At 43.4% G+C, this 25,236-nt stretch overlaps 3 protein-coding genes across 3 annotated transcripts in view; all 3 read left to right on the top strand.

Annotated features, from left to right (window-relative positions):
• The window catches only part of LOC125723083 (cytohesin-2-like), a 341,447-nt gene that overhangs the window by 99,902 nt on the left and 216,309 nt on the right, over positions 1-25,236 (top strand). The window lies entirely within an intron of this gene.
• The window catches only part of LOC125723059 (uncharacterized), a 54,887-nt gene that overhangs the window by 9,779 nt on the left and 19,872 nt on the right, over positions 1-25,236 (top strand). The gene's annotated exons all lie outside the window — the stretch shown is intronic.
• On the top strand, positions 3,105-19,564 carry LOC125723098 (tripartite motif-containing protein 16-like). Its single transcript, XM_048999537.1, has 6 exons — positions 3,105-3,784; positions 7,777-7,872; positions 8,446-8,679; positions 8,851-9,003; positions 9,568-9,622; positions 18,480-19,564. Exons 1-6 carry the CDS (start codon positions 3,194-3,196, stop codon positions 19,013-19,015), a joined length of 1,665 nt encoding a protein of 554 aa, XP_048855494.1. The 5' UTR covers positions 3,105-3,193; the 3' UTR covers positions 19,016-19,564.

Raw genomic sequence — 25,236 nt, 5'->3', positions numbered from 1 at the left:
CCAGCCCCGAATCTTCACCTGGCTTCCCTGGATGCCCCATGTTATTCCTTTTTGTGCCTCAGTGTTTGTCTTGTTGCTCTGTCCCACCTGTATCTCTCCTTGTCTTCTGCATCCTGTGCCCCTGTTCTTGTTGACCCTCCACCTGTCCGTCCTGTTTTGGGGTCTGACAGGACTGCTGTACCTGTGGTTCCTAGCTTTTCCTTTTTCCGCTCCATGTCCTTAGTGATGTCCTGCAACTGCTCTTATGTCTGGTGTTGCTGTCTGTCTAGTGTTCTGTCTAGTCTTGTCTGGTCTTGTCCTGTCTACCATCTGTTCTGTCGTCCCCTGTCTAGTCCAGAGTCCAGTCCGGTTCCATCCCTGTTGTCTAACCCCTTTGGACTTCATGGCCGGAGCGTATGCTTTTGGTGGGTTGGGGGGGGGGGGGGACTGTCACATTAAGCAATGCCATTTTTATCCACTATGCTTGTCCATTTATGTGTCGATGCATGTTCTGACCATCCATGCTCTCTGCCTCCCCACATTTCCAGGTGCTGCCCGGGGGGGGGCACCATCTCAGCTGGAGTCCTGGTTCTGTCCCATGGAGGGGTGACACTGCGAATTGGACCTGCTAACTGTGTCATCCTGGGTGCAGCCTTGAGTGTCACCCTACACAGGCCAGCGTGGAGAACAGGCTTATTGACAGACTTTAATCACACCTCACACCTGGCCTTTAGCAAGCAGCTCCACTCTTTTCTGTTCTCAGTAATATTAGTCTGCCGGGGGGGTTGGGCAGCCAGTTGTCCATGGACCTCCAGAGGTCCTTTTTTCTCCTTACTTGGGGTTTTTTGGTTCCTCTCCTCCGTTGTCATCTGGCTTTCTTTATTTAATATCTTTCTTTCCTTTTTCCCGTTGTGTATCACTCTCTTTAATGATGTTGTAATGTATGACTACACATCTATGTAAAGTGCCTTGGGACGACTCTGTGAGGCACTATATAAAAATGAAATTAAATGTCCCGCCTCCTCCCTGACGTGGCTCTAACAGGCCATGTTTGCTGCTTGTTGGTCTCACGTCTCGTTCCAGCCCTCGTGTTAAACACTCCCAGCTGTCTCCAGTCTCTTCCATCATTAGTCCTCCATTTAAGTGCTTCCTGGTCCTGTGTTCCCCAGTTCGATCACTGATGTTGTGCCTTACGTGTTGCCGGTTCCATAGCCTCCCATCCTGATCCCAGTAAGTCCCTGTTTGTTGTCTGAGAAACACCTGCTGCACGAGTCTTTCATCCCGGTGACCACGACACCAACCACCAGTGATGTCTGTGGAGCCCAGAAATACCAGCCTAGCTGCACTAGTGCCCAGGCAGCACCTTGACAGCGGCATGTTTGCATTGTTACATTTGCCTCACTTGTTCACCACTTTCAGCAACAGTATCTGCTATGTACTAGAACTGTAATCATATGTGAGTGAGTCTGTCTGCTTTGAAGGAGCAGAGATCCCACCTCCTTACTGTAGGTACAGGGCACAGAAACGGGTAAATCCTGTAAGGTAACATTATTAAAGTCAGCATAGATTCCAACATGGATCCAGAGGATGTCCTGCTAGACTGCCCTGGGTCCTGCTACGTGGGTCCCTCCTTCATCCCAGACTCCGGTTACTCTGGTCCCAGTTTCTGGTCACCAGTATCAACAGGAGTCCAAGAAAGCGGCAGGCTTTCTGTTCTGGAATATGAAGTTCATAGTCATAGTCATAGTCAGTCATAATTTTGTTGAAGTTCATAGTCAGTCATAATTTTGTAGCATTAAAATGTAACTTTTAAACAAATCCTAACAGTATGTGTGATTGTGGGGGGGTGTGGGGTCTCGGGGTGTAACCTCTGTCTCTTGGCTTGTTTCCTGTCCCTCCTGCTGTATGTGTGAAGTCTGCATGTTCTTCCAATGTGGGCTTTCTCCTCCTACTTTGGAGAACATGAAACTGCGATCAGCCGATTGGAATCTCTAAGCTGCCCTTAGTGTGAGTCTGTATGTGTGAGTTTGTGCTCTGCTATAAACTAGTATCCTGTCCATTGTGTCCCCCGCCCTGTGCCACCTGGGACAGGCTCCAGGCTCCCCACCCCCCCGTACAGGATAAGCAGTAATGCAGGACGGCTCCACACTGTTCCAAAGAAATGGCGCTCCAGCTCCCTTCAGGACTTCAGACCAGCTGCTCTCACTTCACACCTCCAGGCTTGTGGGTGTGGTTCCCACTCCTGGTTCTGCATGTACAGCTTGCATGTTCTCCCCGTGTTCCTGTGGGTTTCCTCAGGTTTCCTCATGCTGTCGAAGATCATGCAGTTTGGTGAATTAGTGTCTCTTGATTGTCCTCAGCATGTGAGTGAGTGTTTGCCCTGTGATGGACTGGCATCCCATCCAGGGTGTCTCTGCCTTGTGCCCTGTCCTTCCTGTGATGTGTGTGTCCCATAACCCTGTACTGTGGTTATTGGAATTTGTTGGATACTTTTTTGATATATGATCTTTCTGTTCCTGGGGATGGCTGAAGCTGGTCCATTAACTTTTGGCTTAAATATAAGAGTAGTGTTCAATTTTCATTATTAGAGTATGGAATTATTTTGGATGATTAAAATGATCACTCTGAACTTGACTGTCCTTCCTAACATAAATACACTCCCTGCACAAACACACAGAAAGAAAAGGAAGAGATTACATATATTTTCATGAATATTGTATATAGAATAATGTAAAAAAACAAATCTGTGCATTGACAGCACTTGTCAAAGCTTGTTCTGTCTAATCCTGACACAGTCTGTCTATAACTGCACATCCCTGCATGTTTCACCTGAAACCACATGATCCCAAACGTGATTCTAAACCGACACAGAAATTCATTCTCAGTAGATCTGCTCTCTTATACCTTTATACCTAATTTCTATCTACTGCACAAAATCAAAGAGTAGGATTATAGTTTGTTTACAGAAAAACAATGTCAGTAGCTGTTATTCTCATAAAAGATAAATAAATGTTCGCTTTGGGTACAGTTTGTATAATGTACTATTTTGTTCATAAACTGCAGCTCCACTGTTTGCCCAGTCTGCTCTTCTCAGTCTGGTCTCAGTCCAAAACCACACCTGCTGCAGTCTGAGAAGCAGGAAGTTCCTCCCACTGTCACACACAGACGACTGTGAGAGAAAACGAGACTGAATCCTATCAGTGTTCGTGGTAAAATGGCAGAAGCCAGAGTTGCAGTGGATGTAAATGAGTTAAGTTGTGCAATCTGTCTAGATCTACTAAAGGATCCAGTGGCTATTCCCTGTGGACATAGTTACTGTATGAGCTGCATTAAGAGCTGCTGGGATCAGGAAGATCATGCTGGAGTTTACAGCTGCCCCCAGTGCAGACAGACCTTCATACCCAGACCTGTTCTGGGCAGAAACACCATGCTGGCTGAAGTGGTGGAGAAACTGAAGAAGACTGGACTACAAGCAGCTGCTCCTGCTGACCAGTATGCTGGACCTGGAGATGTGGAGTGTGACGTCTGTACTGGGAGAAAACACAAAGCTGTCAAGTCCTGCCTGGTGTGTCTGGCCTCTTACTATGAAACTGACCTGCAGCTTCACAACAAACTCCACCATGCAAAACAGCACAAGCTCATTGATGCCATCGGCCATCTGAAGGACAAGGTCTGTTCCCACCATGACAAACCGCTGGAGGTCTACTGCCGTACCGACCAGCAGTGTATCTGTTATCTCTGTACGATGGATGAACACAGAGGCCATGATACAGTCTCAGCTGCTACAGGAAGGGCGGAGATACAGGTCAGGCTAATTTAAAAGAATTTCCCCTTTCTATCTAAAAGAATTTCCCCAAAGGGATCAGTGAAAGTATCAATTATTGTTATTATCTAAAAGTTAATTTTAAATAAATGGATTTTGTCTTAACACTTGTTCGTGTAATTGCTACGAAACACTCAGATCAAGTCTGGTTCGGTAAAGTTGTCATGACCTACTTGTCCGGTCTTACTAGCGGGGTTACTAGCTTGTCGGATTTAAGGTAGTCTGGGCAAAATGTAAGTAAACGAATATGAAGTCCATTTAAACTGTGGTACCTTACATCCGACAAGCCAGTAACCCTTCATAGTACAGAATAACTCACTAGAGCCACAGTACAGTAAGGCCGTGCCGCCGAAGATGTTTGTACGGGACGCCATGACACTCAAAATAAAATAAGTATATCAAAAAATATAAATAAAATGATAAATATTTCAATAATGTATCCTTTTATTTTTAAATAATTTCATAAAATTTCATGAATTTCATAAAATTATATTTCATAATAACACTTGTCTTCTATGTATAATTTTTAAATTTTACAATTTATTGTTTCGTAATAATGTCGCGATTTTCATTAGACAATTATTATTATAAAATAATATTTTCACAATAAAGTTTAACTTTTCACATTATCCACATGCATATTTATACTGCATCAGGAGGTGTTTTGCAGGATTGGCACTGCAACCACCGGATAAAACTCACACTGTTCCATTGGGACTGGTGTGGTGCTGAGGTGTCACCCACTGCACGGCTGCACTCAGGTTCTCATCCCTGAGGTGGTTCGTCGTGTGGTGGGTGCGGTAAGGCACTGTACTCAGTGTGTGCTCCTTACCTCCGTACCTTACCTTACCTTACCTTACCTTACCTACATCAACACAGTACAAATGTACATGTTAAAAAAGGTCTTTCGGTACTAAGATGTACGTAGATTAATACTTTTCTATTCAAGGTTAAAGGGTTCAGCCTTTAAAGCATTGTGTTGGTTGCCATAGGATAATATTTTGGCTTTCAATGATAACCAGTGAAGCTCAAAATTTATGAAAATTTATTAATTAATTGTTTTGTCTGATATGCTGAATTATGTCTGACTTGGAACAAATGAAGTAAAAGTAGTCAGGGCTGGAGTGGGACTGAATATCTAACCAGGAATTCAAGCCCCCGGACAGCCCAATATAAAACGATATAAACAATTACACTGTTATTATATGTTTCTATTCACACATTCATTTGCTTGGCTACTGAACACACATTCTTACCTACATGCTTTAATTTTACCTTCATGTCATTTTTACCGGCACATTTCACTAATATTAATAACGCGTGGAGCAGCTTTGACATAAATAATGAAGCTTCGTCTCAGTGCCTGTCCTTGTGTCTCTTCCCCGTGTGGCCAGCAGCCATCGCTGTCCATCCCCTTTGTCTTCTCATCATCTTTGGCCCTAGTGTGTTCTTCCTTTTCCCCACATGGCTGCATTTGACTCAATGGGATGAGTGTGTGACACAGAGGCTGGGACCAGCTGGTTAAGGGTTTGAGGCAGGTCAGGAACCAACCACACCTCTTTCATTTAATTATTGCTTTTCTATTCTTCCCAGTGTTTGTTAGTTCTCTGTTCTGCTTGTGAAGCTTGTGCCTTGTTTTATTATGTTCCACATGTTTCTGTACTTTCTAAGTATTGAATTCCTTGTGTGTGTTTCTTACTTTCAGTGTTTGTGGGAGTTTTCCTAGTCTTGTGTTCATTAATATAAGTTACTGCACTTGTTGCCTGTTTTCCCTGCACTGTTGTTATTGGTTAATTGTCTTATATGTCACATCTGCTTCTTTGTTAGTTCGGTACAGCAGCCTGAGCATTAGAACAGAAACCTGCAGTTTTATATCTTGGACCCAGCAGTGTGGCCAGTGTCATTATGCTATGTGAGCTCTGTCTTCAGAGTGACCAATGCAGCTACAACTGGCTCTCCTTGATCATGTGATCATCGCAGCATTGAATAGGTGATATTCCAGCTGGTTTCCACTTCTGTAATCATTCTCAGAGTGGGTCTGCCCATCTGCTGCTGGATTTGACAAAGCCTTTCTCTAGCAGTTGTACTGGTTCTGAAGTAGGTCACACAGAATCTGTCTTACCTTGGATCTGATATCCTCAGGTCCTTGTGTCTGTTCTATGTTCTTCTTCACAGCCAAATTCAGTGCATGTACAATGCAGGTTGTGTGTCTGACACAGGCAATCACATTTTGTGCAGCGTCAGTGTGAGCCATCGGACTTTATTCTGTATTCCCCACTCCTCCATCAGGCTGCCTCGACTGCAGCCATGTTTTCTGCAGAATGAGACTTTGGGAATTTTCCTGCTCCCAATAATAAGGTCGACAGCTCAGTCTTATCATTTATAAAATGGCATTTGACTGCTAAATAAGCTTCCATATGTATGAATGTCCACATGTCAGATGTTAGTCTTACTGCTTTGGCCTTTCTCACCTCTTCCTTTGTCTCTTTTTCTATCTTAAATGTTTCTGTCACCAAACCCTTTCATGTTTGCCTGGATGGGAGAATGTAGGTTGGATCCAGGATCCCCACAACCTCCCTAAATCCTGCGTTATCCACTATGGTGAAGGGTTGTGCATATTGACCAAAGCCTCATCAATCATTTGTTTCTTGGTCTCTATACTGGGAAAATTATACAGATTATTGGGTAATACCCTCACCCAAATCTGATATTATGTATTCATACAATTAAACTGAACCTTGGACACAATAATGACTAATAATAATAATAATTATTATTATTAAATTAATTATTGAAAATGAATTATTATTAAATTATTATGATGATTAAAACTTACGCTGCAGTGTGTGTGTACGCCGAAATATGTGCTGTACAACAGGTTTGAAACCGGTAATGAGGATTGTGCCACATTTTCAGTTTCCAAAGCAGTCACATGGTTGAGTGCAGAATGAAGCTTCAGATGACCATGGTCACGTGTTCAGGGTGGAACGAAGGAAACTGAAGCTGTGCTTCAGAATGTAGTGAATCGCTTTTTTATTGTCAAGCTTAACATCACTAGCTGCCCCATTCCCTCTGTTAGTCTACGTGTCATTTTCTTAGCTACTTTTTCCCTGGTGAGTTTTGACCCCTTATTGTTCCTTTATTGTGTGTCTTTCCAGTTTGGTTCAGTCTCCTTAATTCCCTTTGTCTTGGAGCTTTTAAGTGGATCCTCACCTTGTTTCCCTGCCTGCACCAGGCTGCGCCCCAACATGCACATTAAATATATGATATGTTCAAATTCTGAAGAATCTTTAATGAATCCCATTTTACACATTTTCCTTTCTGAATTTGCGTGGAACATCAACGATGCAGACTTTGACACAGTTTCCATATGAATGGGTCACAACAGTCCAATATTAAACCAACTTCCCAGCAGATTCAGAGGTTTCAGTGTCGCAGGAGAAAAGATGCATTATTGTTGTTCACAGTGCAGTTTATACACAGTGGCCCATTATCAACTGACATGTGATCTGACATCAATCTAATAGGACGTCAGTTGAGTAGCCGGTCCTGCAGTGCAGCCCAGGACACATTCGCCTTCACGTTGCTATAAGAATGTGGCCATATGCAGCCCAGACCAACTCCCAATGTGGGTTGAGTGATCGGATCTCAATGTATCTCCAATGCGTCCTGGGTAATTAGCGCTGTCCACTTGTGATTGGATCACCCAGGACGCATGTTAATACCAGGTGGAAACAGGACCAAAGGGTCTATGTCCATTGTATCCTACCTACAGTCAATAAATCATTAATGAATATCCATCCATCCATCCATCTCCTATCCGGTAATCCCGGTCAGGGTCAGGGGGAGTGCCTGGAGCTTTTCCCAGGCAGCATAGGGCCCAAGGCTGGGGTCCACCCTGGACAGGATGATAAATGAATGTAATCTCAGCTAATGAAACAAACTTGTTTTGTCATCTTGTTTCCTATCTGTAGAAACAAATGGGTGAAATACAGAGGGAATTTCAGCAGAGAATTCAGATGAGAGAGAAGGAGCTGCAGGAGCTGAGAGAGGCTGTGGCCTCAATCACTGTGAGTATGAACCTGAGGAGAAGATAACAGCTGGCTTGTGATCATAATGAATCTTCTCTCAGATTCAACAGATTGTAGATTTACAGACTTGCGCGGATTAATCAAATTAATGCTGCTGTGGTTTATTCTGGGTCAGTGGGATAAAGTTGCTGGATTACAGAGTTTAACCAAGTGTTGCAGCAGCAGTAGTTTATTTATTTAAAAAAATACCATAAAAGGCCTATTTGAGAAAAATGAAACTTTTCATAACCCAGCATAATGCAAATAAACACTAAAAAAGTCACCTATTAAACTGAGACCTAATGGTGACAACCAACCTGCCCCATACAGCCACCAGTCTCTGCCAAATCCCTGCAGCTGACAGTGTATGAGCTTAATGAGGGATCATTTCCAATCAGTGCTGGCTGGGTTTCAGCACCTGAGGCGTCCAGCATGGTGACGCTCCAAACCTCAGCCCTGTGCTGTTTTTATACCTCCTGTCAGCTCACATCTCTTTTGTACAATGAGGCTCTCTGGAGTCTCAAAAGGGGCCAATTGTAATTTACTGTCCTCTGCTCCCTGTGTCACCAACAGAGCTCAGCACAGTCAGCAGTGGAGGACAGCGAGAGGATCTTCACTGAGATGATCCGCTCCATTGAGAGAAGACGCTCTGAGGTGACAAAGCTGATCAGAGATCAGGAGAAGGCTGCAGTGAGTCAGGCTGAAGGAGACATGGACAGACTGAAGCAGGAGATCGATGAACTGAAGAGGAGACACTCTGAGCTGGAGCAGCTTTCACACACAGAAGATCACATCCATTTCCTCCAGGTAACAGAACAGCTACTTTGGCAATAAGAAAACCAGAGTATTCAAATGAATGCATATTGTCATTTGTATTTCAACTAGTCTGTCATTTGTCAGATGTTAATGGTTCTGTTAATTAGATTGCAATACACATTTGTATTGATGAAGCTGTTTAATCAGACTGTTTGTCTGTAGAGGCGCCAGGCTCTTCCTGTCACTCCTGAAGCTGGATTTGGACCCAGAATCTCTGTCAGTCCCAGATCTGATTTTGGGAATTTGAGGAAGGCGGTTTCTGAACTGAAAGATCAACTGGAGAATTTTTGCAGAATGAAAATGGCAGAGATCCATCACCAGGTTAATACATTTTCTAGTCTGTTCATGTTAATATAGACCAGGGCTGGCCAGTCTTACCCAGAAAGGGCTGCTTTTGCTGGATTACTAATTAGAGGACTGATTGGCTGAAGGGTCTCACACCTGTGGTTGAACAGCTGACCTAAAGGTTACCCCAAAGACCTGCGTACACACTGGACTTTGCGGGTATAATTCCCCCCCCCGATGTAAACCGTGCAGAGAGAGTATGCAGTACAGTCAGCCTCACATTTGTGTGACCAAGTCAGTTTGTTTACAATAAGTTTAAATCTTTGTGATAACTGGTGAAAGAGCTTCACATTCTACTGGCTGCAAAACCCAGATCACATGAAACATGTTTCTTCTACATTATAGAAACCAAAAATCTGTATTATGTGTAACTTACCATGATTTGCAGTTTGTTAAAATGCAATTTTATTTTTTATTGTCCCTCATAATGATAATACCCCACTGCTGTTATCTCCACAGTGAGTGAAGTCCATCTCCCACAAGTAAATTCCTTTTACTCACATCGCTGTTTCTCTCTGTCTCCTTCTAGTTACCAAAGACACCGTCCTACCAGTATTAGTGCCCAGGACCAGAGCAGAATTCTTACACTGTGAGTCTGTTCACACACACGCTTCTCTCTCCCTGTATGAGGTGGAGTGTGTTTTACTGTGTTTTACTGTGTTTCATTTTCTACTGCTAGTGGAGCTTCTCTTTCTCTCTCCCGCTGCCTCCGGGTCTTTCACATTTACATGAGCTTTTTATCTCAGTGGACTTTAAATCCAATTGCTAAGTAAGGCAAGTTTATTCAGGGTGCTTTTCCACTGCACCAGGTTCGGTACTTTTGGTTCTTTCCCTTTTCCATTAACTTCCAGTCGAGTACCAGTACCAGAAGTTCCAGTACCAAAAGCATCATTGCAGCTGTGGTACTTTTTCGATACTTCGGAACTTTGGTGTGGGACTTACAAACACGTTCATTGTCAATTTAAAAAACAATTTTAAAAAGTCTAAAAGCCCAAAACACAAATAAACAGTTAACTAAAAAGAAGTGAGATTGTAGAGGCAGCGTATGACTAAACTCCTGCTAATTTAATTTATTGAAACAAAGCAGCAACAAAAACATTTTAAGCCCTGATTATAATGAGCTGACAGTGTTAGCAGACCTCAGGTCTTCAGGAAGCTTGTTCCACAGACAGGGAGCATAGAGACTAAAAGCTGCTTTAGCCTGTTTGGTCTTCATTCTGGGACACTGAGTAAACTTTCAGGGGTCTGGATGCTTCACAAGGTTCAAGGAAGTTAGTGCCATTTAGTACCTTGTAGACAAGTAATAATATTTAAACCAATCCTGTGATGCTCAGGAAGCCAGTGCAGTGATTAAGGAGCTGTGTGATATGCTCCACTTCCTTGGTGTTAGTGAGGACTCTGGTGGCAGCATCCTGGATGAGCTGCAGCTGTCTGACTGATTTATTACCAAGACCTGCAAAGACACCATTTCAATAGTCTAGCCTGCTGGAAATAAACACATGAACAAGCTTTTCCGTATCTGGTTTAGAGAGAAATCCTTCTCTCTCTCTCTTATTGGGCTGGTTTCAGCTTCCGTTGGATGGATCTTAAGCAGACCTTGGGCTGGACCTGGGAACACTGTACTGATGCCTCATTTTCACCAACATGGAGCCGGTGCTGGGCTGGTTGTCACTTGATGCCTTTTCAGAACCTGCCTGTGTTTCCACCAGTTTAGAAAATGAACATAGGTGACAGTGAGAGTAAAGGTTCATATGTATTCCATTTTGTGGGATTTGTTCTTTTCTGTTCCAGAATAAGTTTTATAAGCTGCCAACTGTCCTTTTAACAGTCGCACTATTAAAGATGCCAATAACTGAACTTTGCAATCTGCCTCATGATCTCTTCGCCACTCAAGTGCCATAATATTTTATTTATCAGACCTGTGGCATGGTTTTCATTTACAATGCAAAGTTACTCCGATAATAAGCTGGCTACTTGTTTTACTGCTGGCACCGGAAATATTAGACAAAACTATATTGGTGATTGACTGAATTATCCAGGTATGCGGATGGTTTGGACACGATGGCCCCTCCCACTTGCACTGATGTTATGAGAACTTTTTTTTTTTTTGTGGTGGCCTATAGCCTTCTACCTTTGACCGAATCACAGCCATGATATACCGGAGTAGCTTCTTATATGTTATTGCTTAATTATACTGCACTCATAAAGCATTATAAACACAGCTATAAATATTTATAAAAAAGCATAACACATTATATCCACCATTATAACGCTTTATGAATGCTTTATGACACACTCAGCTATAAGGCACTATAGATACCTTCATAATGCAATACAAAGCATCCTTAATGCTTATACCGATCATTATAATGCATTATGAAGGTATTTATAGGGCACTAAAGATGAAAGCTTCATACATCATTCATTATGCATAATAAGCATGCCTATAATGTGTTATGCCTTTTGATAAATATTTAAAGCCATGATTATAATGCATAACAATGGATTATTATTTGTTGTGAATTTTTATTTAATTACTAACAACATGGCCTTAAGTGTTCCAGAGATTTTATAATGTTCCGTAATCTGAGCAAATGGAAGCATGTAGATGTTGAACAAAGAGGCTCAGTGAGGATTATAATTCTAATTGATGGTCAGTGTTGACACACCACAGCACACAGTGCACAACACCGAAATGTGTCCTCTGCATTTAACCCATATGTGACATTGTGACATAGCAAGGGGCAGCTAATTCAGCGCCCAGAGAGCAGTGTTTTGCTTAGGGTCCCTCAGCGGTGCCTTGCTGGTCGGGGATTCAATCCAACAACCATTAAGCCACCACTGCCCACTGCCAATAACGGACCCTTGAGGAACTCCACATGTAATTTCTGTTCATTCAGATTCATAATTACCCTTCTGACAGAAAGTAGTGCCTGACTTGTAAAAATAATTCAAACCCATTAAATAAGGCGGCTGCTCCACCTCCTTCCCTAAGTGCTCTAGTCTCACTGATAAAGGGCAAGTAGGAGTAGCTGGTTTGATCAGGGCTGCTGCATAGTTTTCATTTGACCCCATTTCAGTTTAACGCATAAAAATCAAGGTTTATCCTGATAATACAATCAGTCATTAATAAAGATTTTCCAACCAAAGGCTTGATATTCAGTAAAGATCAGTTTAATGTATAAAACACATTGTCTGACCCAGTGTGTAGGTGACACACAACTGGAGTCAGATGAGAGAGAGAGTAGCTGTGGGCTTTGATGCACTTTGTTCCCCCTGAAGTCCTTCCTTCACGTTTGCTCTTTTTGTGCATTCGCTGACTGTACTTTTTTCAGATTCTTTAATATTGTCCTAAGACGGCACCTGCAGTCTTACCCAAACTGGCTGTGACACTGAACATCTCCTAAGTCTGTGCTTTAGGGCCATGACTTCACACGACACGACTACACTTGCGTGCGTAGTTTACATCTATCTGGAGGATTGAAGGTCATGTCCACCGGGGGGCAGTGCGAGAAAACCATCTTGGGGAGAACATGCAATCTTTGTCATCGTCTACTGCATATAAAATATCTTCAAACTGGATATTAAACAGTTCAATCTTGAGAAAAAAAGTAGCTATTTTAAATATAGAATAATTAACTGACTTACACTGGAACAGACCCAATACAGAAAAAAGTATTGCAATAATAATATGATGTAGCAAAATTTGTCAGAAGGTTTAGTAGTGACTTGGCTCGAATCGGAAGAGATGAAGAAAACAAAATTATAAATGAGATTTACTGCTTTAACCTGCAAACCAGTCAGTCGTCTTACTGATACAGAAAATAATGTAGGAGGTGCCTTACAGAATAAATTGTATGATTATATATAAACATAAGGCAGAAGGAGCCTTTGTTAGATTGTGGCAAAAATGGCTTGAACAAGGTGAGCAGAACTCAGCCTATTTCTTTAGGCTGGAAAGTCAGCAAGTCAGGAACAACTGCATTATGCGGGTGAGGATTTATGGAAATGCTGCAGATGACATCAAGAAAATAGCCAAATTCTGCACTGAGTTCTTTAATAATTTGTATGTCAGGAGTCTTGATCCAAAATTTTTGATTTCTTCTCAAACATCACGGGAATAACTGATGTGGATCGTGAACTTTGTGACGTCCCAGTTGGTTTAACTGAGATGTGTGCAGCAATAAATTGCTTTAAAAAAAAAAAAAAAATTTAAATTAAAAAAATTGCTTTTTTCATCATTGCTGGAGACTTCAATCAGGCAAATCTGAAGCCAGTTTTCCCCAAATTCTTCCAATATATGAACATCCCAGCTAGAGGGAGAATCTGTCTGGACAATGTTTACACAAACGTTTGTGAGGCCTACAAGGCCCCCCCCCCCCCACCTCGGCTACTCAGACCATGTCACTGTGATCATGGTTCCTGTGTATAAATCCCTGCTGAAGCACAACAAACCAGTCAGTAAGAGTGTGGCCAGCTGGTGCCGTCTCAGCTCTCCAAGGCTGCTTTGGATCTACTGACTGGGACATTTTTAAGGAGGCTGCTATAAATGGTGACGCCATCAACCTGGAGGAGTATATAAACTCTGTGATCGATGACCACAAGAGCCGACCAAAGGCCCTGGATGATGAGGGAAGTGCTCACATAGCTAAGAATCAGAAATGCAGCTTTCAGATCTAAAGACAAGGCTGCCCTCAGGACGCCCACAGACAACCTGTCCCGAGCTATGAGGATAGCCAATCAGGCACATGCACAGACGATCAATGTACACTTTAAATGCACCAAAGACACACGCCGTATATGGCAGGGAATTCAGCCAATCACGATCTACGAGCCCATCCTACACATCAATGGCGGTGATGTCTCCCTTCCAGATGAACTAAACAACTGTTTTGTACAGAATAAGCCGACACCCCCCCCCCCACCCCCCAAGTGAGAAGCTACTTTGTCTGACCACAGCTGATGTGAGAAGTACTCTATCCAGAGTCAACCCACGCAAGGCAGCAGGAGCTGACAACATACTTGGCTGAGTGCTGAGAGAATGCACTGACCACATGGCTGGGGTCCTCACAGAATGCACCTCTTTAAGCCAGTGGTCTGTCCCAGCATGCTTCAAATTAATCGCCATCATCCCAGTGCTGTAGAAGCCATCAGTGACAGGCCTGAATGACTACTGCCCAGTAGCACTCATGTCAATCATCATGAAGTGCTTGGAAAGGCTGGTCATGGCAGTAATACATAAAGACCAATCTTCCCACCTCTCTAGACCCTCTCTGATCTGCATACCGGTCCAACAGGTCTACTGAGGACACCGTAGCCTCTGCCCGTCACCTTTCCCTGACACATCTGGGTAAGAGAGTCACAGATGTCAGGATGTTATTCATAGACTTCAGCTCTACCTTCAACATGTCCCTCAAAAACTGAGGGGGTTAAGCTTGAACACCACTCTCTGCAGCTGGATCTTGGATTTCCTGACAGAGACGCCCCAGTCAGTATGTATGGGCTGCAACACGTCCAACACCATCATCATCAAGTTTGTGGATGATACAACTGTGGTGGGACTGATAAATAGAGAAGATGAATCAGCATACAGAGAAGAGGTGGAAAGTCTGTCTACAAGGTGCAGAGACTATAATCTATCTGTCAACGCTGACAAGGCAAAAGAGATGATTGTGGACTTCAGAAGGACACGTCCTGCCACACCCCACTCAGCATCAACGGTACTGCTGTGGAGATTGTAAGGAGAACCAAGTTCCTCGGTGTGGACATAACTGAGGAATTTACATGGACAAATAACACCAGCTCCTTATTCAAGAAAGCCCAGCAAAGACTAAACTTCCTGAGGTGGCTGAAATAAGCAAACCTTCCCCTCCCATCCTCACCATGTTCTATAGAGGCACTATCAGCAGTGTTCTGACTAACTGCATTACCATCTGGTGTGGCAGCTGCAACAAATCTGACCACAAATTCCTGCAGAGAGCAGTGAAAACAGCAGAGAACATTATGGGATGCCTCTCCCTTCCCTACAAGCCGCTTTTTGCAAACGCAGTGTCCGCAAGGCCTGCAGCATTGTGCAGGACCCATCACATCCCTCACATGGTCATTCCACACTCCAGCCACCTGAGAGAAGATACTGCAGCATCAGAGCCGGATCTGCCAGGCTGCGTGGCAGTTTTTACCCCCAGGCTGTCAGGCTCCTCAACACCATGCTGCCTCCCAGGATCCCTCACTCTGCCTCCTCACTGCCTCAACCCCCCCGTAACCCACAACTAAAGGCCACAGACTGACCCTTAAGCGCTGCACTGCACTTAACACTTTGTCACTCTGACATGGGGGCAATAATAAGAATCCCCATTATTCTCTGTCTGCCCCATTATTCTGCTTCTATTCCTATTTTCAGCTGTTAGAAATGTTAGACGTGTTACTGCTGTTACTACTATTATCATACACTGTTTACACTGTGAACTCAGGCTGTTACAGCGTACATGATGGTGAATTCAGGTCTAACTGACTGCAGAAATACATCATATATTTAATATAGTTCTAACAATATTGCACATTGTCCAGTATTGCACATTACTGTATATTGCATAATCTACTCCTCTTCCTCAGTTGCACTGTCCTGTAAGTCCTTTGCACATTGTCTTGTCTTGTTCTCTATATTGGACTAAGTTTATGCTTACACTGTGGGCCCTGAGCTTTGCCATTTCATCTCTCTCTATACTTATATATGGTGCAGATGACAATAAAGTTCAATTTGGCTTTGATCTCGGGGGTTTGTTCACGGTGCAGCAATTTGGAAAAAGAGGGAACTGAGCTGGAAGGTGAAGCTTTTAATTTACCAGTTGATCTACGTTCCTACCCTCACTTATGGTTATGAGCTCTGGGTGATGACCGAATAAATGAGATTGTGAATACTGTATAAGCAGCAGAAATGAGTTTCCTCAGCAGGGTGTCTGGGCTCAGCCTTAGAGAGGGTGAGGAGCTCAGACATCCGGGCTCAAAGTAGAGTCGCTGCTTCTCCGCATTGAAAGGAGTCAGTTGATGGTTCTAGGATACCTCTTGGACGGCGCCCTGGGGAGGTGTTTCAAGGCATGTCCAACCAGGAGGAGGCCTGGGGGCAGACCCAGAGATTATATATTATATATAACCTGAGAGATTATATATAATATATACTACATTATATACCAGCCTAGATGCATCTACGTTGGGAGCGTCGCATTGGCGCGCTGCTGGAGAGAGGTGTGTGTCCAAAGTGGATTAAAAGACGTTCATATAGTGATCTAAAGACAAACTCACTTTTATTAATAGCTGTTGTAGAATCAATATTAAACTCACTATTTTATTTGTGTCCATTGCTTGGTCAAAATATCAGGCAGATCATTGTGAGCAGCAATAAGTAATAAACATAACAATCTCAAATAATGATAGACATTAATTAGCTTTGCACATTAGTTAATTTTGCACATTGCTTACTGAGCAAAATTAGCACAATACGATCATTAATAGCATAATCAGTTTACTGAATGTGTCTGGCAGGCTGTGGGGTGGACTCTCTATAAAACAAAACAGGTGTTTAGTACCAAATTAGGACCCAATATACTCATTTTTAATTCTTAATTAAAAATTAAGGATGGCATGGTGGTGCAGTGGTTAGCACTGTTGCCTCACACCGCTGGGACCCGGGTTCGAGTCTCCGCCTGGGTTACATGTGTGTGGACTTTGCATGTTCTCCCCATGTCGTCGTGGGGTTTCCTCTGGGTACTCCGGTTTCCCCCCCAGTCCAAAGACATGCTGAGGCTAATTGGAGTTACTAAATTGCCCATTCAGTAGGTGTGCATGAGTGAGTGACTGGTGTGTGAGTGACTGGTGTGTGAGTGTGCCCTGTGATGGGCTGGCCCCCCATCCTGGGTCGTTCCCTGCCTCGTGCCCATTGCTTCTGGGATAGGCTCCGGGCCCACCGTGACCCAGTAGGATAAGCGGTTTGGGAAATGGATGGATGGATATTAGATAAGTGGCAGAAAAATCGATGGATGGATGGAACTTTATGAAAAATAATGCTGCTTATGAAAGTAGGTAAGTAAGAATTTCCGGTTAGAATTTCATTGTACCTTATACGCATGACACTGCTTTCTTAGAAACTTATACTGCCATTAAATTTTGAAGACGCTGTACAAAGAAGGACACAATAGTGTTCGGAATATTTTTTTCTTGTCTGTGAAAATATACAGCTCTTCTGGACACTCATTCTTAAAAAAATCAGATGCTACTTTAATACGATCTGTACCGTTAGTAAAGACAATGTTCCGTGACAAAACGTGACCATACTGCCACGCCAATTTCTGGTGGCACTGCACGTCGCGCATGCGTCTTGTTATCCTCATGTAAGTGCGCAGACGAAGCCGGAATCAACACAGAAAACGTGGCGGCCAGACTGGTACCTCTCCGCGCACGTATAAGCGGACGTGTTTGTATAGACTTTTATGATGCATTTTACTCCTCCGCGGACGACCGCCTGCCGCACTACAAATTTGTCTTTAAACGCCAACATAGATGATTTTGATGAGGATTGGGGTAGTTTGCAAACCCTACAGCCAATTTTCAAGGTAATAGAACTGTTACATACATATAAATGCGTATGCATATGTGTGCAGACTTATCCCAAATTGAAAAGCTCACGCCAGCCAGTTGATCAAAGTTGGCAGCCCCGTGAACTGCCGCTCTGAATTTGTAAAACGTAGGGAAACATACACAGACCTCGCGGCTGTGGTACGTGTGCAGGGAATATCAGAATTACTACTAATACTTAAATAGGACACGTGCGCATGTGTAAAGTACACAGCTTGACCAGAGAAATATGAACGTTTCCATGTACGCATACGCGGTGTAATACGCGAGTGCTGCGCTTTGCGGAGAACCAGCCTAGATGCGTCCGCTTTGGGAGCGTCGTGTCGGCGCGCTGCTGGAGAGAGGTGTGTGTCCAAAGTGGATTAAAAGACGTTCATATTGTGACCTAAAGACAAACTCACTTTTAGTGGTAATCTTTGTTGTGTACTTTTATGGTTAATATGTTTGATGAATGCTGTTTGTAATTTTATTTACCTATAATTATCCCATAACATGCGCGTCATTTTGGCGCGTCTTCCCACCGGCGTCGCGCGGGCGACCAACATTTCCTGAGGTAATTCACATATTTGACTTTTTATATTTTATGTATCGTACAGAATAATAGAGCGCAGGCTAAAGTGCAGTTCGGCCCCAGCGAGTCTCTCAGCGCAGGGGGCAGCCGGAGCGCCGCAGACTCGGGCGGCTACATGAGTATATTGGGAATAAAATGTGTGTATTGGAGCGAGTTCTGTGTGAGTGAGTGTGTGAGGTGTGACAGTGATAATGATGGAGATGCTGGGCTTCGTCATGGGATCAATCGCTCTTCCTCCTGCCTACAGACTCCTGCCAGCTGACGCTGGACCCCAACACAGCAAACAGACGCCTGTCTCTGTCAGGGGGGAACAGGAAGGTGACACATGAGTGGGGGGCAGAGCAGCCATATCCTGATCATCCAGAGAGATTTAACAGCTGGAGCCAAGTTCTGTGCAGAGAGAGTCTGACTGGCCGCTGTTACTGGGAGGCTGAGTGGGATGGAGATGGAGCCCTGATAGGAGTGACTTATAAAGGGATCAGGAGGAAAGGAGTGAGGGACTATGGGCTTGGAGCCAATAACAAGTCATGGATGCTTATCTGCTCTCCTCACAGACACTCTGTCTGTCACAATAATAAAGAGACTCTCATACCCATAAAGCCCTCAGGCTCCCGCAGAGTAGGAGTGTATCTGGACTGGGGGGCTGGTGCTCTGTCCTTCTACAGAGTCTCCTCTGATGGACTGACCCCCCTGCACAGATTCACCTCCTCATTCACTGAGTCCCTCAATCCAGGGTTTGGGGTTTATCCAAACCCCCCCGTGTCGCTGTGCATGCTGGGATAGCTCACTGTGTGCTGGAGGAATCATTTTTACCGTATCAGTCTCACATGTCGCTGCTTCTCCACGGCAAAAAGGTAAAATCTCTGCTTTATAACCAGTATAACCCTTTTTACTCTGTCTGAAGTGTGACGTATGTTAATAATTGGGTTCTGTAAGCTGAACAAACATACAAAATGACTGTTTTTCTCTGACTTATGTTCTATGTTGTCTGTAAATGCACCAAAACTGCCTAAACAAATTTATAGTACATGCAGTTGTACCAATGGAGTGAATTCTGATTCTGAATAAAATAAAATGTAATGAAATCTAAGCCTGATGAGTGGGGGGAGCTTTTCCCCTCCCCTCTATATGTATATTTTATATTTCTGTCTATATATTGTATTTGCTACCTGTACACTGACAATAAAGGCTTCCTATTCTATCCCATTAATGTCCCGGTTCCGCGCTGCCCAGAACGTAACTGAGTAACAGACTTAATCCGCGCTCTCTGCTCACTGAGCGCAGCAGCCTGATATCGCAGCGGCGACGCTTTGGCCAGCAGGGGGCGGCAGACGGCAGACAGTTTATTAACTCAAAACCTACAGCGGTCCTGAGGTAACAGTAAAGATAATGATATAATCAAATTAATCATATATTAACTAAGTAAACATAAATAACATAAAATCTTAATAAGTCACGTTAGTACAACAACAACAGAAAGGCACCTGATCATCAATGAAGTAGTGTAGGTGATTACCAATTACCAGAAAAAAAACACATAAATCCTGTTTCATTAGGAATCCTGAGATATATACAGTACTGTGCAAAAGTCTTAGGGAGTCATAGGAAATGTTTAAAGCTATTTATCTGGGTAGTAAATTTATATTTTCTCAGTATTAAAAACAAAATTTAATATTGGAACATGTGCAAATTATGAGTAAAACAAAAAAAACTAAAAGGAATTTCTTATGTTCTCCAAAAAGTTAATGATATCTTGTTGGATGGCTAGATGAACACCAATATGGTTCCTAAACCTCTCCTCAGGTTCACCTCGGCCATTTCATGTATTTGTTAAATTTCACCACCAGCTCAATTAATTCATGAAACTAGTTTTGAAAAGTCACTGAGGTATTGATTAGCTACACACGTGGACAAAATTGTTGGTACCCTTCAGTTAATGAAAGAAAAACTCACAATGGTCACAGAAATAACTTTAATCTGACAAAAGTAATAATAAATAAAAATTCTATGAAATTTAACTAATAAAAGTCAGACATTGATTTTTAACCATGCTTCAACAGAATTAATAAAAAAAAAAAACTCATGAGTGTTGCTTGTTGCCCCTCGTTAGTCTTTGCATTTAAGTATCTATTTGTCTCGACCATTGATGTTAGACCTTCCTGCTGCCTGTGACCTTCCCGGTTGCCAGTCCTCCCATTTGTGATCCCTCACGATCCTCTTTGTTTCCAGTCTCAGCCCATCTAGTTCAGCAAACCCCCTTTTTGTTTTGCTACCAAGGATACAGAGATGAGAGTCTTTTACCAAGCTTACAGTGTCCAGAGTGGATGAGCATGACCACAGTGAGAAGAGGATCTGATGGATGGAGGACCTAAGTACCATAATCTTAGTAACGCATGAGCAGAATTGGACCATAAGAGGAACTGGCCGGCTCCATCTCACACATGGTACGTGGGTGTAAAAGTTACTCAAAACCATATGGCTGAAATCCTCCACATGTGCATTTTGAATGTATTGGGCATCATGTCCTGTTTTAACCATAAGAATCCAGTGAGGGGCGGCTCAGTGGGTAACAGGGCTGCCTTTCAGCTGCAGTGTTGAATGTTTCCATCCTTCTCCTACGCTGTCTGTGTGGCGTTTGTTTGCTCTCTTTATCCCACATGGGTTTCTTCCTGCAGCGACTCTGACAGGCATCTGTAAATTGTCCGGACTCCATAACTGTGAGTGTGCCTTGTGATTAAATGGCATTGTATCCATGGTGGACCCCAGCTTTTTGCCCTGCGTTTCCTGTAATTGGCTCTGGGATACCCTTGTGATAAGTGTTTGGAAGATGGATGCGTCTAATCTTAGTACTTGTGACGATCTGTCCCGTCTCCTCCCAATTGAGCCAGCAGAGGTCACTAATGGCCCTCCGTAACTCTCCTAACCCTCCCCAGCTGTATCCCATCGTTGACGTTCTCCACCCTGATCTGTTAGCCTCCTACACCTCTCTCCCGTCGCTGATTACTGTGTATAAATGTTCCTGCTCTCATGGTTCCTCAGCTCCGTCATCATTCTTCCAAGTGTTGTTTGCTGTATTCCCTTAATAAAGCCTGTGTCTTTCCCAGAGCTACTGCATCTGAGTCGTCCTTAACCCAGATTATATTACTCATCACATAGAATATCCATTTACATTTAACCCCATGGACACTAAGCTTTTCTCCCAGGGGTCTAAGGTAAGTGAGACCAATTGGACCAATTCGTCCAGATAAATACATTTGTAAAAGAAGTAGTGAATACGTTTCCAATCAATTCCTATTACACATTGACGTTATAATCAGAAGCCACATTATGAAATGGAATATATCCAAACAGCATTTTAATCTGACCAGTAGGGCATGCTGTTGTACCACTTGTAGAAACACTTTTGCATTTACCAGACTTGTTTATCCAAAGTGACTTACAGCAGTGGGAAGGGTTATGTTTTATGCATATTCTTGGGGGATTTGAACCCATGACCAATGCATCATAAATGCAACACTCTACTTGTTCAGCTAGAGAATCTCTATGAAAAAAGTCCTAATGACTTGAAGTAATCAGCTCCTAATGCCAGGTAGCTGAAAACACAATGAGGTTCTTCCTCAATGTGATGCTGCCCAACCCAGCAGATGGGAATCTGATGAATCAGACACGCTTGCCAGTGTCCAGTTTAACCTTTTGGGTCCGTGGACTCGACGGCCAATCAGAGATGGCAGACAGCTGTCCACATGGCCCCGATTGAGCGGTACGTTTGCGTAACCTGCTGGCTGTAAAAGGAGACCATGTGTTTGAATGCTGCATCGCAGGCCTGACACATGAGAAAGACCAGATGCCAGCCACCTCAGACATGTGGATTTTATCTGTGTTCCACAGGCACTTTCATATAAGTGATTTACAGGAACAGCCAGTCTAGTGCAGGGCAGCGCAAACACCCTCATGCATATACTGGTTTTAGCACAGCTTCATTGTAAAGCATATCAGATGGCCTCAGAATCCTGCTCCCTGCTTAATACAAGGTGAATAGGAAGTAGGAACTGGGGGACTAAGGAGTAGTGGACTATGGGATTAGGGGCCACAGGACTAGGAGACTATGGGACTAAGGGAATAGGGGACTAGGGGAAAAGGGGCTACAGTGTTAGGGACCATGGGACTAAGAAACAAGGAGACTAGGGACTTGTGGATCATGGAAGTGGGGCAAAGGGGAATTGGGCACTATGGACTATGAGACTAAGGTATAGAGGCACCACAAAATTTGAGCACTTAAGACTAGAGGACTGTGGGACTGCAATGCAGCATCTCCGGAAACCTGTTTACTCCTGCTGGGCAGCTTTCATGTGGCACCCCCTGCTGGACAGTGGAGACACTACAGAGGCTGTGTATTGTGTTCAGTCACCTTTTACTGTAAATCACACATGGGTTCACGCTCATTTGTGTCTGCTCTGTATCCCCATGGGCCGAGGTGAAAACTCCATCCACTTTAGGTAATTCAGGGGCCTCTTGCCAAGTTATGTGAGCTTCGTGTCTTCGTGTCTGTCGATTCTTTGGGCTTCCGTACTGGAAGCAGTCCAGGGTAATTCTGGGAAAGTGTGGAGCTTAGACAAACCAAACTACAGCGTAACATGCTGCCAAGGGGGATTTTAAGATTTTGGTATATTGTGTGGGCATCTTTCTGTTCTTGATATTGATTGATGTATGTAATTATGTAGTATTTTTAATATACGGATAGCGCACTATTGTATACAAAGCGACAAGCCAAGCTTGCAGTTTTGCAGTGTTCATGTGCTGCCACCTTCTGGGAAAACGAAGAACGGATTTTCAGATTAAGATCTAAAAAACTACACATTTACATTTTAGCCCATGTTACACTGGGCTTTTCTCCCAGTGCAGTAAGGTCAGAGAGACCTACCAGAGAGAAATCTACCATAGTTACTGTTGTATATACATTTATACTGACTTACATTTTACTTATTTATCAGAAGCTTTTATCAAAACGATATACAAATGAGGAAGCAGATTGACACTGTACGGTGCTGGGCGTCGCCCCGGTATGCAAAGTGCTTGGAAAGATTAAAAGCGACAAAACATTGTATAAAAGATCGAGTCCAAGTGCAACAATTATTAAAAATAATACTTAAGAATATCAGTAACAGAGCTCAGCACCAGCATGTATGGGCCCTCAGGACCTGTGATGATGAGCACAAAAACACCAACGCAAATCCCCAAACTGCACAATATTGTGTTTTGAGTGAAACCTCAATGAGTCTTTAGGTCCATGATACTGTAATAATTTCGAGGAACTTTATCGCTGCATGCAATTCCCAAAGCGCACCACTAGATGGCGGCTTCCTACTGTGAGCTGAAACAGCCGCCGTAGGGGCGATACGCGGCAAGTTTCCCCAGCCGCCAACCGGCGTGCACCGGGGCTGCGTCTGGGTCAGGCTTTTGCCTGCTGCTTTCCTCCAGCTTATTTTCTTGTGTAACTTGGTGCTGGGCTCCTCGCCATATAAACAAACTCAGCCTAGCAAACATTAAGAAATCTGGATGCTATGAAAGGATCGTCTACCATACTCCCATATTCCACTCTGCTTTCATCCAATTGTCTTTGGTTTGTGCTGCTGGGAACCATTATCGCTGTCCTTTTATTTTGCTGCAAACGTAATCGTATGATCACATTATATCGCGACGTCCCTTGTCCCCACCCACGTTTTGTTGAAACTGCATGAAGGTCAGACCCACTTTTGTACCGTTTGAAACACATGTTGATCATTTTTTCTCCTGCAAAAAAGAGCATTTACTTTTATTTTGGAGATATTTTTTTGCAAAGCGACTTACAATTCAGAAAGCGGCGAGTCGAGCAGCAAACTTAAGGCGGTGTGACTAAGCAGGTTTGGACCCATGAAGCTCAAATTCCACAGTCAAACAATTTAAAATTGTTTCTTTGAGAAGGCAGACGCAGGCAGTCACCGGTGCGTTTGGGGTTAAGGGCCTTAGTCACAGGAGCATAGTGATATAAGCCACTGAGCCAAACGCCAACCCACAGCACTGACCTCTGGCAGAATTCACCTTTACAAGCATGTTTGGCAAATGCCACTAAGTACAAAACTGATGCACTTTTACATAAATAAATCACTTATCACATTATCTTGTACTTATCATCAGGGTTCAAGTGTCAGAAGTGCTTCTGCTACTCTTTAGTAAGGTTGCAAATTCCATCTGTCCATCCATCCATCTTCTGTAGCCAGGTATACACAGACGCACACACACAGACGCACACACACACAGACGCACACACACAGAGGCGCACACATGCACGCTAATGCGCACACACACACAGACGCACATGCGCACACAAACACGCACGCACACGCGCACACACACAGAGGTTTGTAATTATATCTTTGTGGGGACTCTCCATTTGTTTCTATGGTGAAAACTCTAATCCCAACAATGACAGTCTACCCAGCCCCAACCTTAACCATAAGTAAGCAAACAAAATACAAGATTTTAGGTATTTCCAGTTTTGTGATTCTATTCACAGATTGTTTTATGAAATTGAGGTTATGTTTGTGGGGTGTGGGGAGTGAAAAATATCCTTACATGGCAAAAGGTTTTTATCTCATCGTGGGGGACATTTGGTTCCCACAATGTAATACACTGTGTTCACAATTATTAGGCGAGTTGTGTTTTTGGGATTAATTTTAATAATAAACAAATATAGTGTCATCAGTCAGTCCAAAATGTTAATGAACCTGAAGCCTGAATGTTATGCAAGGGAAATAATAATAATAATCGACACTTTTATTGTCCCTGTAGGGAAATTGTCTTTACGCCTCCCACAACTTGCTCTTTTTTTTTTCCATAGAGGAAGTTGTTTGCGAAGAGCTGCCACCTGTAGCGGCACCCAGGTAGCTGGGGGTTAAGGGTCTTGCTCAAGGACCCACAGGCTGAGGCTGGGTTTGAACCTGCGACCTTCTGATTACAAGCACACA

This window comes from Brienomyrus brachyistius, unplaced genomic scaffold (genome assembly GCF_023856365.1).
Source record: "Brienomyrus brachyistius isolate T26 unplaced genomic scaffold, BBRACH_0.4 scaffold45, whole genome shotgun sequence".
In the NCBI taxonomy this organism is placed as follows: domain Eukaryota; kingdom Metazoa; phylum Chordata; class Actinopteri; order Osteoglossiformes; family Mormyridae; genus Brienomyrus; species Brienomyrus brachyistius.
The sequence above is the reverse complement of the archived record's forward strand: the minus strand, read 5'-3'. Positions and strand labels throughout refer to the sequence as shown.